Source organism: Pseudophryne corroboree, chromosome 4, assembly GCF_028390025.1.
Source record: "Pseudophryne corroboree isolate aPseCor3 chromosome 4, aPseCor3.hap2, whole genome shotgun sequence".
Taxonomy (NCBI): Eukaryota; Metazoa; Chordata; class Amphibia; order Anura; family Myobatrachidae; genus Pseudophryne; species Pseudophryne corroboree.
This window is the reverse complement of record NC_086447.1, coordinates 143,470,595-143,485,906: the sequence shown is the minus strand read 5'-3', so window position 1 is coordinate 143,485,906 and position 15,312 is coordinate 143,470,595. Positions and strand designations below refer to the sequence as shown.

Sequence of the window (15,312 nt, the reverse complement as noted above, 5' to 3'; positions counted from 1 at the left end):
CCTAGCTGTGACCGGCTCCTACGGGCACATCTAAACTGAGTCTGGTAGGAGGGGCATAGAGGGAGGAGCCAGCCCACACTATTAAACTCAAGTGCCCATGGCTCCCAAGGGACCCGTCTATACCCCATGGTACTAAATTGAACCCCAGCATCCACTAGGACGTAAGAGAAACACACAGTATGATAACACAGTGCAGTATTAGTGAGCTATGCACACTTATCCCAGACTACCCTGAATGGAGTGACAGAGCGGAATGGAACCAGCACACTACACCAGACCGAGCAGCGCCCCGCTGGGTGTCTTCAGTGTGTAATTTTTCCCACAGCGGTATAACCGCTGATCTTACGCTCTTCCCCTCCACTATAACCCCCTGGTACCAGTTACAATGGTGATTCAGTGGGTCCTGTGGAGGAGCAGTCTCCGCATGCAGCCTGTTATCAGCAGCAGCAGCAAATGGCGCTGTTTAGCCTCTGGTCCTGCTCTCCAGGAAGCGCCGCCCCCTTAACGGCGTGCGGTCCCTGTACATTCTTTATACTGGCTTTTTCCATTTAAAGTGTAAAACAAAAGCTTGCAGCCCCCGCTTACCATATTGCCAGTCTGGGTTCCCGGTGGGCACCGCGGCCCGTAGCCGGGTGATCACCGTTCCTTCATGCTGCCATTATGCACCGGATGCCCGGTGTAACACTCACCACATCTGTCTTCGGCATCTGTTAAGGGGTGGCGGCATACTGCCGACGTGGGCTCACCCTCTGGGAGTGTGAGAAACATCACCTCAAGAGCTCAGTGTCCTGTCAGCTGGGATTACAAGACATTAGTTGGTTCGGTCCCCCACTTAAGTCCCACGACGCAGGCAGACTGGTTGCCAACCAGTGTGCCTGAAAATAACAAACTGAAATAAATTTCTGAAGAAAACGCTCTGGAGAGCAACAGAATGCACCCGGCTCCTTGGGCACATTTTCTAAACTGAGTCTGCTAGGAGGGGCATAGAGGGGAGGAGCCAGCATACACTATTGGTTTCTTAAAAGTGCCAGGCTCCAGTGGACCCGATCTATACCCCATGGTAATATACTATTCCCCATGTTAATATACTATTCCCCAGTATGCACTAGGACGTTAGAGAAAAGAGATTTCATATGTGTACAACATTAAATGACTCAAAGTGGCAATTTTAGCCGAATTTGTCCCTACAGTAGACTAACACTATTGCCAAAGACACCCCAAACTAATCCCACGTCTTATGCTGGGCATTCACATGCAGGTAAATTGCCTGTCAGATTGACAGACATTTTATCTGACAGTCTCACACCCTGCAAACATCATGGGCACATACTGGGAGACATGTCACAGTGTATGGCCACACTATATCTGGGTTCCTCCGCTAGGGAGGATACATTTACCAGTCCATCGCCTGTGAAGAAACTGGCAAAATATCCGTCGGTCAGCTGTAGCAGGACATACACTGCCCGATGTGGCCGACTTGACACTTCAAGATATTGCATCGGATGGACATGCTGGACGATTCACCATGTGCCACATTTTCGGATCAGGTGCCCCAACACTGTACATTTATCTGGCCGACCTACCAATATCAGGTGGAACAGCCATACAGAGTATGCCCAACGTATAATATCTTACTTTCTCCATAATAGTCGGAGTCTTCCTCGTTGTCATCAGAGTCTTCCTCATTGTCATCATAGTCTTCCTCGTTGTCATCACAGTCTTCCTCGTTGTCATCACAGTCTTCCTCGTTGTCATCACAGTCTTCCTCGTTGTCATCACATTCTTCCTCGTTGTCATCACAGTCTTCCTCGTTGTCATCACAGTCTTCCTCGTTGTCATCACAGTCTTCCTCGTTGTCATCACATTGTTCCTCGTTGTCATCACATTGTTCCTCGTTGTCATCACAGTCTTCCTCGTTGTCATCACAGTCTTCCTCGTTGTCATCACATTCTTCCTCGTTGTCATCACATTCTTCCTCGTTGTCATCACAGTCTTCCTCGTTGTCATCACAGTCTTCCTCGTTGTCATCACAGTCTTCCTCGTTGTCATCACAGTCTTCCTCGTTGTCATCACATTCTTCCTCGTTGTCATCACATTCTTCCTCGTTGTCATCATAGTCTTCCTCGTTGTCATCGGAGTCTTCCTCATTGTCATCGAAGTCTTCCTCATTGTCATCACAGTCTTCCTCGTTGTCATCACAGTCTTCCTCATTGTCATCATAGTCTTCCTCGTCATCGGAGTCTTCCTCGTCATCGGAGTCTTCCTCGTTGTAATCGGAGTCTTCCTCGTTGTAATCGGAGTCTTCCTCGTTGTCATCGGAGTCTTCCTCATTGTCATTTACAAACTGAAAGGCTTCGTCCTCTGAAGCAAACTTCTTGTATCTGGCCGATGAAAAGCGATCCACCTGCTCCTTACACTCATCCCTGAGACGATAAGAGTGACAGATTAAATAGGACTTTGGTTACCTACTGGTAAAACCTTTTCTAGTTGTCCGTAGAGGATGCTGGGGTCCACATTAGTACCATGGGGTATAGACGGGTCCACCAGAGGCCAATGCCACTTTAAAAGTTTGAGAGTGTGGGCTGGCTCCTCCCTCTATGCCCCTCCTACCAGACTCAGTCTAGAAACTGTGCCCAAGGAGACAGACATCTTCAAGAGAAGGATTTAACACAGATAGTGTCGAGATTCAGACCAGCTCACACATACAAGGCACATCAAGCTAACCAGCTTGAAAAACTCAGCAACTGCTGAAACATTACTTACCAAGTAACAATGCAGTACATAACTAAACAAAGTCGTACTGAACCAGATAACGGTTGCAGGAAAACGAAGTGCTGGCCGGGCGCCCAGCATCCTCTACGGACTACGAGAAAAGGATTTACTGGTAGGTAACCAAAATCCTATTTTCTCTTACGTCCTAGAGGATGCTGGTGCCCACATTAGTACCATGGGGATGTACCAAAGCTCCCAGAACGGGAGGGAGAGCGCGGAGGCTCCTGCAGACCTGATTGACTGAACTTCAGATCATCAGAGGCCAAAGTATCGAACTTGTAGAACTTAGCAAACATGTTCGACACAAGACCAAGTTGCAACTCTGCAAAGTTGCAATGCCGAGACACCCCGGGCAGCCGCCCAGGAAAACCCCACCTTACGAGTAGAGTGGGCCTTAACAGATTTTGGACACGGCAGTCCTGCCGTAGAATAAGCGTGCTGCTTAGTGAACAGAATCCAGCGAGAAATAGTCTGCTTAGAAGCACGACACCCAATTTTCTTGGGATCATATAAGACAAACAGAGAGTCCGACTTTCTGTGACGAGAAGTTCTCGTCACATATATCTTCAGAGCCCTTACAACATCCAAGGACTTTGATGTAATTGAGAAGTCAGTAGCCACTGGCACCACAATAGGTTGGTTGATATGAAATGCCGACACACCTTCGGAAGAAACTGCTGACGTGTCCCGAGCTCAGCTCTATCTTCGTGGAAGATCAAGTAAGGGCTTTTACAGGATAAAGCCCCCAATTCGGACACCCATCTAGCAGAAGCTAAGGCCAACAACGTGACCGCCTTCCATGTAAGAAATTTAACCTCAACCTCCTGTAGAGGCTCAAACCAATCCGACTGGAGGAACTGCAACACCACGTTAAGGTCCCAAGGCACCGTAGGCGGTACAAAGGGAGGTTCAATGTGCAGAACTCCCTTAAAAAAAGTATGAAACTCAGGGAGGGCAGCCAATTGTTTCTCGAAGAAAATGGATAGGGACGAAATCTGGACCTTCACAGAACCCAACCCCAGGCCCATATCCACAGCTGCTTGCAGGAAGAGGAGAAAACGTTCAAGTTGAAACTTCACCGTAGGAAACTTCTTCGATTCACACCAAGAGACATATTTCTTCCAAATACGATGGTAATGTTTAGATGTTACCCCATTCCTAGCCTGTATCAGGGTAGGAATGACCTTCTTGGGAATGTCCTTCCGTGCAAGTATCAGGCGCTCAACTTCCATGCCGTCAAACGTAGCCGCGGTAAGTCTTGATAGGCAAACGGCCCCTGCTGCAGCAGGTCCTCCCGAAGAGGAAGAGGCCTCGGTTCGTCTTGCAGTAGATTCAGAAGGTCCGCGCACCAAGCCCTTCTTGGCCAGTCTGGAGCAATGAGGATCGCTTGAACCCTTGTTCTCCTTATGAGCTTTGGGATTCTTGGGATGAGTGGGAGTGGTGGAAACACGTACACTGACTGGAACACCCACTGCCACTGCTTGTGGGTCCCTCGACCTGGAACAATAACGCCGAAGCTTCTTGTTGAGACGAGAGGCCATCATGTCTATTTGGTGTAATCCCCAAAGGTCTGTTATTTTCTTGAACACCTCCGGATGGAGACCCCACTTCCCTGGATGGAGATCGTGTCTGCTGAGGAAGTCTGCTTCCCAGTTGTCTACTCCCGGAATGAAGATGGCTGACAGCGCCAACGCGTGTTTTTCTGTCCAGAGGAGTATTCTTGTCACCTCTGACATTGCCGCTCTGCTCTCCGTTCCGCCCTGTCGGTTTATGTAAGCCACTGTTAAGTTGTCCGACTGCACTTGAATAGCCCGATTTCTTAGAAGAGGGGCCGCCTGAAGAAGACCGTTGTAGACGGCTCTTAGTTCCAGGATGTTGATGGGCAGGCCGGCTTCCAGGCTTGACCACCGTCCTTGGAAAGTTACTCCTTGAGTGACTGCTCCCCAGCCCCGAAGGCTCGCATTCGTGGTTAGAAGGACCCATTCCTGAATCCCGAACCTACGGCCCTCCATAAAGTGAGGTAATTGTAACCACCAGAGAAGCGAAATCCCGGCCTTCGGCGACAGACAAATTCTCTGGTGCATGTGGAGATGAGATCCCGACCACGTGTCCAGAAGATCCAATTGGAAGGTCCGAGCATGTAACCACCCATACTGGAGAGCCTCGTAAGAGGCCACTATCTTTCCCAACAGGCGAATGCATTGATGAACCGACACTCGGGCTGGCTTCAGGACATCCCGGACCATAGTTTGTATCACCAATGCCTTTTGCTGCAGAAGAAACACCTTCTGCACTTCTGTGTCCAGGATCATTCCCAGAAAGGACAACCTCTGGGTTGGTTCCAAATGTGTCTTTGGAAGGTGCAGAATCCAACCATGACTCTTGAGGAGGCGTGTTATGAGAACAATGGACTGCAGCAGCTTCTCCTTGGACGATGCCTTTATCAGCAAATCGTCCAGATATGGAATGATGTTCATCCCTTGTTTGCGGAGGAGAACCATCATCTCTGCCATCACCTTGGTAAACACCCTTGGTGCTGTGGAGAGGCCGAATGGCAGGGCCTGAAACTAGAAATGACAGTCCAGCAATGCGAAACGGAGATAAGCCTGATGCGGCAGCCATATCGGAATGTGGAGGTACGCATCCTTAATATCCAGGGATACCAGGAATTCCCCCTCTTCCAGACCTGATATCACCGCCCTGAGAGACTCCATCTTGAACTCCTTTAGAAAGGGGTTCAATGATTTTAGGTTCAGAATGGGCCTCACCGAACCATCTGGTTTCGGTACCACGAAAAGGTTCGAATAGTAACCTGTGGCCTGCGCAGGAGGAGGAACTGGCACAATGACCTGTGCCTCCACCAGCTTTTGGACAGCTTCTTGTAGTACAGTGCTGTCTGCCAACAGAGCCGGTAAGCCCGATTTGAAAAAACGATGAGGAGGGAGACTTTGAAATTCCAGCCTGTATCCCTGGGATACAATATCTATCACCCAGGGATCCAGGCCGAACGATACCCAGACGTGACTGAAGTGTCTGAATCTCGCTCCCACCGGCCCCACCTCCAGGCCGCCCGGTCCACCATCATGCAGAGGACTTTAGCGTACCTAAAGCAGGCTTTTGTTCCTGGGAACCTGCAGCGGCAGGTTTCTTGGACTTAACTCGACCTCCCCTAAAGAAGGTATTAAACGGTCTGGCCTTTCTAGGCTTGTTAGGTCGAAAGGACTGTGTTGCAGATGAAGAGAAGGATTTCTTCAGAGCAGGTGCTGCTGAGGAAAGAAACGGAGACTTACAGAAGAGGAGAAAACGTTCAAGTTGAAACTCCACTGTAGGAAACTTCTTGGATTCACACCAAGAGACATATTTCTTCCAAATACGATAGTAATGTTTAGACGTTACCCCTTTCCTAGCCTGTATCAGGGTAGGAATGACCTTCGGAATGTCCTTCCGTGCAAGTATCAGGCGCTCAACTTCCATGCCGTCAAACGTAGCCGCGGTAAGTCTTGATAGGCAAACGGCCCCTGCTGCAGCAGGTCCTCCCGAAGAGGAAGAGGCCTCGGTTCTTCTTGCAGTAGATTCAGAAGGTCCGCGTACCAAGCCCTTCTCGGCCAGTCTGGAGCAATGAGGATCGCTTGAACCCTTGTTCTCCTTATGAGCTTTGGGATTCTTGGGATGAGTGGGAGTGGTGGAAACACGTACACCGACTGGAACACCCACGGAGACACCAGGGCGCCCACTGCCACTGCTTGTGGGTCCCTCGACCTGGAACAATAATGCCGAAGCTTCTTGTTGAGACAAGAGGCCATCATGACTATTTGGGGTAATCCCCAAAGGTCTGTTATTTCCTTGAACACCTCCGGATGGAGACCCCACTTCCCTGGATGGAGATCGTGTCTGCTGAGGAAGTCTGCTTCCCAGTTGTCTACTCCCGGAATGAAGATGGCTGACAGCGCCAACGCGTGTTTTTCTGTCCAGAGGAGTATTCTTGTCACCTCTGACATTGCCGCTCTGCTCTCCGTTCCGCCCTGTCGGTTTATGTAAGCCACTGTTACGTTGTCCGACTGCACTTGAATAGCCCGATTTCTTAGAAGAGGGGCCGCCTAAAGAAGACCGTTGTAGACGGCTCTTAGTTCCAGGATGTTGATGGGCAGGCCGGCTTCCAGACCACCATCCTTGGAAAGTTACTCCATGAGTGACTGCTCCCCAGCCCCGAAGGCTCGCATCCGTGGTTAGAAGGACCCATTCCTGAATCCCGAACCTACGGCCCTCCAGAAAGTGAGGTAATTGTAACCACGAGGAGCGAAATCCTGGCCTTCGGCGACAGACAAATTCTCTGGTGCATGTGGAGATGAGATCCCGACCACTTGTCCAGAAGATCCAATTGGAAGGTCCGAGCGTGGAACCTCCCATACTGGAGAGCCTCGTAAGAGGCCACTATCTTTCCCAACAGGCGAATGCATTGATGAACCGACACCCGGGCTGGCTTCAGGACATCCCGGACCATAGTTTGTATCACCAACGCCTTTTGCTGCAGAATAAACACCTTCTGTACTTTTGTGTCCAGGATCATTCCCAGAAAGGACAACCTCTGGGTTGGTTCCAGATGTGACTTTGGAAGGTGCAGAATCCAACCATGACTCTTGAGGAGGCGTGTTATGAGAACAATGGACTGCAGCAGCATCTCCTTGGACGATGCCTTTATCAGCAAATCGTCCAGATATGGAATGATGTTCATCCCTTGTTTGCGGAGGAGAACCATCATCTCTGCCATCACCTTGGTAAACACCCTTGGTGCTGTGGAGAGGCCGAATGGCAGGGCCTGAAACTGGAAATGACAGTCCAGCAATGCGAAACGGAGATAAGCCTGATGCGACAGCCATATCGGAATGTGGAAGTACGCATCCTTAATATCCAGGGATACCAGGAATTCCCCCTCTTCCAGACCTGATATCACCGCCCTGAGACATTCCATCTTGAACTCCTTTAGAAAGGGGTTCAATGATTTTAGGTTCAGAATGGGCCTCACCGAACCATCCGGTTTCGGTACCACGAAAAGGTTCGAATAGTAACCTGTGGCCTGCGCAGGAGGAGGAACTGGCACAATGACCTGTGCCTCCACCAGCTTTTGGACAGCTTCTTGTAGTACAGTGCTGTCTGCCAACAGAGCCGGTAAGCCCGATTTGAAAAAACGATGAGGACTTTGAAATTCCAGCCTGTGTCCCTGGGATACAATATCTATCACCCAGGGATCCAGGCCGAACAATACCCAGACGTGACTGAAGTGTCTGAATCTCGCTCCCACCGGCCCCACCTCCAGGCCGCACGGTCCACCATCATGCAGAGGACTTTAGCGTACCTAAAGCAGGCTTTTGTTCCTGGGAACCTGCAGCGGCAGGTTTCTTGGACTTAACTCGACCTCCCCTAAAGAAGGTATTAAACGGTCTGGCCTTTCTAGGCTTGTTAGGTCGAAAGGACTGTGTTGCAGATGAGGTGCTGCTGAGGGAAGAAAGGGAGACTTACCCGCTGTAGCCGTGGATATCCACGCATCTAAAGCTTCCCCAAAGAGAGCCTGACCTGTACAGGGTAGGGACTCCACACTTTTTCTGGATTCCGCGTCGGCTGAAACAGACATGGAAGATATACCCGCAGCCATGGAACCCAGGTCTACCATAAAACCTGCTGAATCATGTATGTTGCGTAAAAATAGCGCAACATCATCCTTATCCATCGTATCCAAATCCTCAAGTAAGGCAGCCGACCACTTTACTATAGCCTTTGCAATCCATGCACTAGCAATAGTGGGACGTAATATGGGCCCTGAAGCAGTGTACATTGTTATCAACTTTTCGATCAGCTGGCTCCTTTAAGGCGGTAGTTCCTGGAACAGGCAAAACCACCTTCTTTGAGAGTCTGAACACAGATGTGTCAACAATCGGCGGGTTTTCCCCATTTCTTTCTATCCTCCTCAGGGAAAGGAAACGCCACTTGTACCCGTTTAGGGATCTGGAATTTTTTCTCAGGGTTTTCCCATGCTTTCTCAAATATAGCATTCAATTCCTTTGACGCAGGGAAGGTTAGCGAGGCCTTTTTCTTTTCAGTGAAAAAGGCCTCCTCAACCTTGTCAGGTGTGGTATCATTAATATTCAACACATCCCTGATAGCCTCTATCATCAATTACACCCCTTTCGCAAGAAATGCGGACACCCGCGACACATCTCCATCACCGTCTTTGGTGTCAGAATCGGTATCCGTGTCGTCTTGTGTGACATGCACAAGCGTACGCTTATGGGGATATATAGCGGAGAGTCCCGAAGTACAAGAAACCGGCCATACTGTCAGAGTTCTGTAATACCTGGGTTGCAGATTCATTACTTGCAACCCTGTCAGAAATCTGAGAAATCCAAGATTTGATAGAGGAAAACCACTCAGACTCCCTTGCTGGTATCTGTGCTAAACCAGTGCTATCCTAATTACATGGAATGGGATCATCCTGGGAGGACAAATCCTCTGCAGCATATGACACAGTGTCCCTGGACATAGCTAAAGGAGACCACCAAACACTCCCCCCACACACACACGGGAGGGCAGACAGAGTTTCCCCCCCAAGAATGGCAAGCGACACTGATTTGAGCCAACCCACACACAGCGCTTTTACCAAAGGGAGACCCCTTATCAGCGCTCACTGTGCACCTTAATAGGATAGGACACACAGTCGTATTACAGCCTAATCCCCCCCCCCCTTCTACAACCCCCTGGTACCGTTTACAGATAGCTGGAGTTGCTGTGGAGGGACCTGATTCTCCTTCTCAGCGCTGTGCAGGCAGGAAAATGGCGCTGAAACGCTGCTGGGTCCGCTCTGAGAAGCTCCGCCCCCTTAATGGCGCGGTCTTCCCGCTCTTCATGGATTATACTGGCCTGAAGAATTAGTGCTGGCTGAGATCCGAGGACCCCGACAGGCTTCTGGACCAGTGTAGGGGGTAAGCGCTGGCCCAGGGCGCCTCTCACAGCGCCGCACCATGTACCGCTGAGCCTTTCCAGGAGCGCAGTTAAACCTCCCCGCTGCCGCCATCTTCACACCAGCCCCCCGCTTGCTAGGGGGGTCGGTGTCTCACTCGCCACTTCTTCAGCTCTGTAAGGGGATGGCGGCACGCTGCTGGGGCGAGCGATTCCCTGTGGCGGGGAGCGATCCGACCCCTCCGGTGCTCAGTGTCCAGTCAGCGGAGACAGTGGCTCAGACCCCGCAGTCCCTCACTGCAGGAAAGGCTGTTGCCAGCAGCCTCCCTGTAAAATAAAAAAAATAGGATTTTAATACCTACCGGTAAATCCTTTTCTATTAGTCCGTAGAGGATGCTGGGGACTCCGTAAGGACCATGGGGTATAGACGGGATCCGCAGGAGACATGGGCACACTATAAGACTTTGAATGGGTGTGAACTGGCTCCTCCCTCTATGCCTCTCCTCCAGACCTCAGTTAGAAAACTGCCCAGGTAGACGGACATTTCGAGGAAAGAATTTATTGTTTAAACATGGTGAGTGTCATACCAGCTCACACCACGAACATACCGCAGAACGCGGCATTCAATAGAATACCAGCCAATGGTATGAACAATACACAGCCACATGCTGAGAGAATATGTAACACAACCTGTGTGTCAACACAACCAATAATAACACACCGCATGCCATGGCATGAAACAACGTCAGCAACAGCCTGACAGAAAAGAACCACCACAAGAGTGTAACCATAACCAATAACTGCAGACACAGTACGCACTGGGATGGGCACCCAGCATCCTCTACGGACTAAGAGAAAAGGATTTACCGGTAGGTATTAAAATCCTATTTTCTCAAACGTCCTAGAGGATGCTGGGGACTCCGTAAGGACCATGGGGTTTATACCAAAGCTCCAGACCGGGCGGGAGAGTGCGGACGACTCTGCAGCAGCGATTGAGCAAACATGAGGTCCACATCAGCCAGGGTACCAAACTTGTAGAGCTTAGCAAAAGTGTTTGAACCCGACAGAGTAGCTGCTCGGCAAAGTTGAACCGCCGAGACTCCTCGGGCATCCGCCCGAAAAAATTCCATCTTCTTAGTAGAATGGGTCTCTACCGACTTCGGCAACAGCAATCCAGCCGTAGAACAAGCACATTGAATCGTATCACAGATCAGCGTGTAACAACTGCATAGACGCAGGCGCCCCAATCATGATGGGAGCATACCGGACAAACAGAGCCTCTGTTTCCCCAATCTGAGCCAAATTGGCGACCTAGATATTCAAAGCCCCAACTACATCGAGAGACTTTGAGTCAGTTAATGCCTAAGTAACCACCGGCATCAAAATAGACTGATTTCTGCGAAACCCAGAAACCACTTTTAGCAGAACTATTATCCGAGTTCTCAATTCCTCTCTATCCACATGGAAGATCAAACAGGGCTCTTGTAAAACAGAGCCGCTACCTTCGACACCCGCCTTGCGGACGCCAAAGCCAATAGCATAACCACTTTCCAAGAGAGAAATTTTAACACAACCTTTCACAAAGGTTCAATACGCAACACCACGTCAAGGTCCCACGGTGCCAATGGGGCACAAAAGGAGGTAGGATGTGCAGTACTCCCTTCACGAAGGTTCGAACTTCCGGAAAGGTTGCCAATTCTTTCTTGAAAGAAAATGTATAAGTCCAAAAGCGCACTTAATGGAACCTAACTTTAGGCCTGCACCCACACCTGCTTGCAAAGAATGGAGAAGAACGATCCAACTGAAAGTCTTCCGTAGTAACCATCTTGGATTCACACCAAGACACATATTGTCTCCAGACACAGTGGTAAGGCTTTGCCGTTACTTCTTTTCTAGGCTGAAGAAGTGTGGAAATGATTTCACTGGGAATACCCTTTCTGGCTAGGATATGGCGTTCAACCGCCACGCCGTCAAACGCAACGTAAGTCTTGATACACGCCCGGATCTTGCTGTAACAGTTCCTCACGTAGCGGAAGAGGCCACGGATCTTCTATGAGTAAATCTTGAAGAACTGGATACCAAACCCTCCTTGGTTAGACCAGAACAATGAGGATCGCCTGAACCTTTGTTCTTTTTACGTTTAACACCTACCGAAGAGTGAAAACAGAGGAAACACATAGACCAACTGAAAACACCCAAGGTGTCCCGAGGACGTCCACTGCTATAGCTTGAGTGTCCCCTGACCCGGAAAACAATATCCCTGCGATCTCTCGTTGAGGCGAGACGCCAACATGCCCACTTGAGGCACTCCTCAAAGACTAGTCACATCAGTGAAAACTTCTCGACGACGACTGTATTTCTCCCGGATGGAGAACGCGTCTGCAGAGGGATCTATTTCTCCGTCGTTCACATCCGGAACGAAGACTGCTAATATAGCGTTTACCAGTCTTTCCACCCAGCGGAAAACTTTTACGCCATCTGCCATTGCGGCTTTGCTCCTTGTTCCGCCCTATCGGCTTACTTACACCACTGCTGTCAAGTCGTCCGACAGAAGTAACACGGCAGATCACGAAGCATATGTTCATTGAAAATAGCTCTTAATTCAAGAAAGCTTATTGCAGACAAGCTTCTCAGCTTGACCTTTTCCTATGGAAATACTTCCCTTGCAAGGACTGCTCCCCAGTCTCGGAAATCTGCATGCATGGACACCAGGATCTCATCCTGGATTCGAACCCTCGTCCCTGAGGAGATTATGGGCCATAATTGTCTGGTTCGTTTAGCTCTATATATCCAAGGAGCAAAAACCCTTGAAGGGGAGGTTTCCTTGGGTGACACAATACAATTCTGGCAGCCCTTATAGAGCTAAACGAACCAGACAGTTATGGCCCATAATCTCCTCAGACAGAGAATTAGGAGAGGCATTTCAGTCCAAATTACTTCCCAGTTACTCTAGAGGTAAGAGCATACGGGACTATGTAGTGAGGACTGACATTTCCAAGTTTACACAAGGACAACCCTCGAAGAACTTCTTGCGACGCAAAAATGGATGTTACAAGTGTAGTGGCTGCACTACTTGCAGCTACCTAGTACAAGGGGACACCTTTCAGTACCCCCATACAGGGAGGAAATACTCTATAAAGTACCCCTTGACTTGTGACTCCAAGTTTGTAATTTATCTTTTGACCTGCTTTGCGGACTAACCTATGTCGGCAAAACCGATTGTGCATTTAAAACAAGGATGGCACAACATCGGTATGCAATACGGGAGGCCATTAAATCAGGTAGCAGCGATCAACCTGTGGCACGCCATTTCATGCTTGCCAAACATGGAATGGCGACCTTGCGCTATAAGATCATAGATCATGTCCCGTTCTCTTTACGAGGGGGGGACCGGTCTAGGAAACTGCTCCAGGTTGAAGCTAAATGGATATTCACTTTAAATACACAGTACCCTAGAGGGTTAAATGAGGCATTGAGCCTTAAATGCTACTTGTAGTAACTCGATTTATCAGGCGTATTTATTCCCTGGTATGACTAGCAATGGATTGCTGGCCATTATTATGGAAGAGTTAGATTAAGAATTTGTATTTTCATTACTATATGCAATATCTTTAATGAGTTATAGTTTTAACTGAGTGTGCTCTGTATACACTGGGTCAGTTGGACGAGTCCGCTGGAGTTCTGTCATTTTATTGTATATTTACCTTTTATTCACTGTATATGGTAGGGTAATCAGCGGTATGTTGGTTTGTGTTTTTGATTTCTGCACAAATGTGTTGTTTTTATGTAAAGCTGTACGCTGTCATAGCGGGTATATCACCTGGTGAATTGTGTATTTACTGTTACCATGGTTACCCACCTCCAGAGCCCCAGAGCGCTGGCTAGACGGACCGGGGCTGCGTCACTTCCGGTGGGCGTAATTACGTCAGGACTGGAAACCCGGGCAGCGTGGCTGGAGGCGGCGGTGTGGACCTCTTTTTACACAGGTATTTAAACACTGTATTTTGTACTGTAATGTATCCTGACGAAGGGGTATTGACCCCGAAACGTTGACACTGCAATAAAAGCACTTGTTCTTCTTTCACCGTATTGACAAGTCTCCCAGTGCCGCCCTTATTTGCTGCTTTGATATTGTGGAGACTTCACAGGAGGAGAAGGCACGGGAGCAGTTATTTGAACGCTGGGGAGCGTGAGGAGTGCCGGGTCACATTGCTGTCTATATATATATATATATATATATATAAAACATACATATAAGCGGATTGTCCGGAACCATCGGGTCCCTAGTGACATTAATGTGTTCTGAATGTGTATGACCATGTACTGAAAGCCCAGGAAACCTTATGGTCGACAGAAAACCTAGTATTCGTCGACAGCAGGGAGTGGTAACCAGGCAAAATAACCTTCTGGCGACCCCGAGGGAAGTATACATATATAATTTTAATAACACTCCCCCACACATACTACCATGTCTGCACTCGAGCTACAGGCCCATGGAACCGTGCCATATAAATACATATAAATATATATACAGGTATAAGGCAATTACAGCATGTTAATTTACACCCAGTAATAACAGTTGGTGACGACAGGGACACCCACATACTACTGTGTCTCCCATACAGTGTTTACTTTCGACAAGCATACAACTACCGACCTGCTGACACTGCATCTACTGAATCAAGTACCAACAGGCGTTGGCGATGCCGACAGTGATCCCCATAACTGTTTGTGACAGATCACTCACGCCTGTCGACATATGTCGACTAAAAAGCTATAGTGGGTATATCTGACAGGGAACACAGAGATATATGCACAACACACAGATTACAAGCCCATTTATCTAAAATAGTGTTATATTGTCGTCAATATAGCACTAAACACCGTGCCCCCCCACGTTTGCACTGTTTTCATTGCTATGGCGGGGACATGGAGAAAATGGCGCTGAATGCTGTTGTGAGGGCTAAGCCCCGCCCCTTCACGGCACGCTTCAGCCCGCTATTAATATAGCTTATTTATGCTGGCGGGGGTCCCTATACAGTGTCTACACACTGTATACATGCGTTGCCACCCTCAAAAAAGGTATATATCGCTGCCCAGGGCGCCCCCCCCCCCCCCCTGCGCCCTTGTCAAGCCGTTGGTGTGTGGGAGCAATGGCGCGCAGCGCGACCGCTGCTTGATACTGGTGGGGGTATGGTACACGGTGCCCGGGCACCGAATATGCGTCTTATGCCAGTGTAGAGACCATCAGTAACTTGCTGCCCAGGGCGCTCCCCCCAGCGCCCTTCACCCTGTGAGTGTCGTTGGTGTGTGGGAGCATGGAGCGCAGCACTACCACTGTACCTCCGTTACTGAAGTCTTCTGCCGTCACTGAAGTCTTCTGTTCTTCTAATACTCACCCGGCTTCTTTCTTCTGGCTTCTGTGAGGGGGTTGACGGCGCGGCTCCGGGAACAAGCAGCTAGGCGCACCAAGTGATCGAACCCTCTGGAGCTAATGGTGTCCAGTAGCCTACGAAGCAGGGAGCCTGTAGCCAGCAGGTCTCCCTGAAAATAAAAAACCTAACATAAAGTCTTTTAGAGAAACTCAGT

General features: G+C 49.3%; 1 protein-coding gene across 1 annotated transcript in view; it reads right to left on the bottom strand.

The window, feature by feature from the left end:
- LOC134911186 (uncharacterized protein DDB_G0290685-like) overlaps positions 1-15,312 on the bottom strand; it is a 230,999-nt gene that overhangs the window by 154,878 nt on the left and 60,809 nt on the right. The window contains exon 2 of the mRNA XM_063919509.1: positions 1,636-2,423. Coding sequence (XP_063775579.1) covers positions 1,636-2,423 — 788 coding nt within the window. The remainder of the gene's footprint in view (positions 1-1,635; positions 2,424-15,312) is intronic.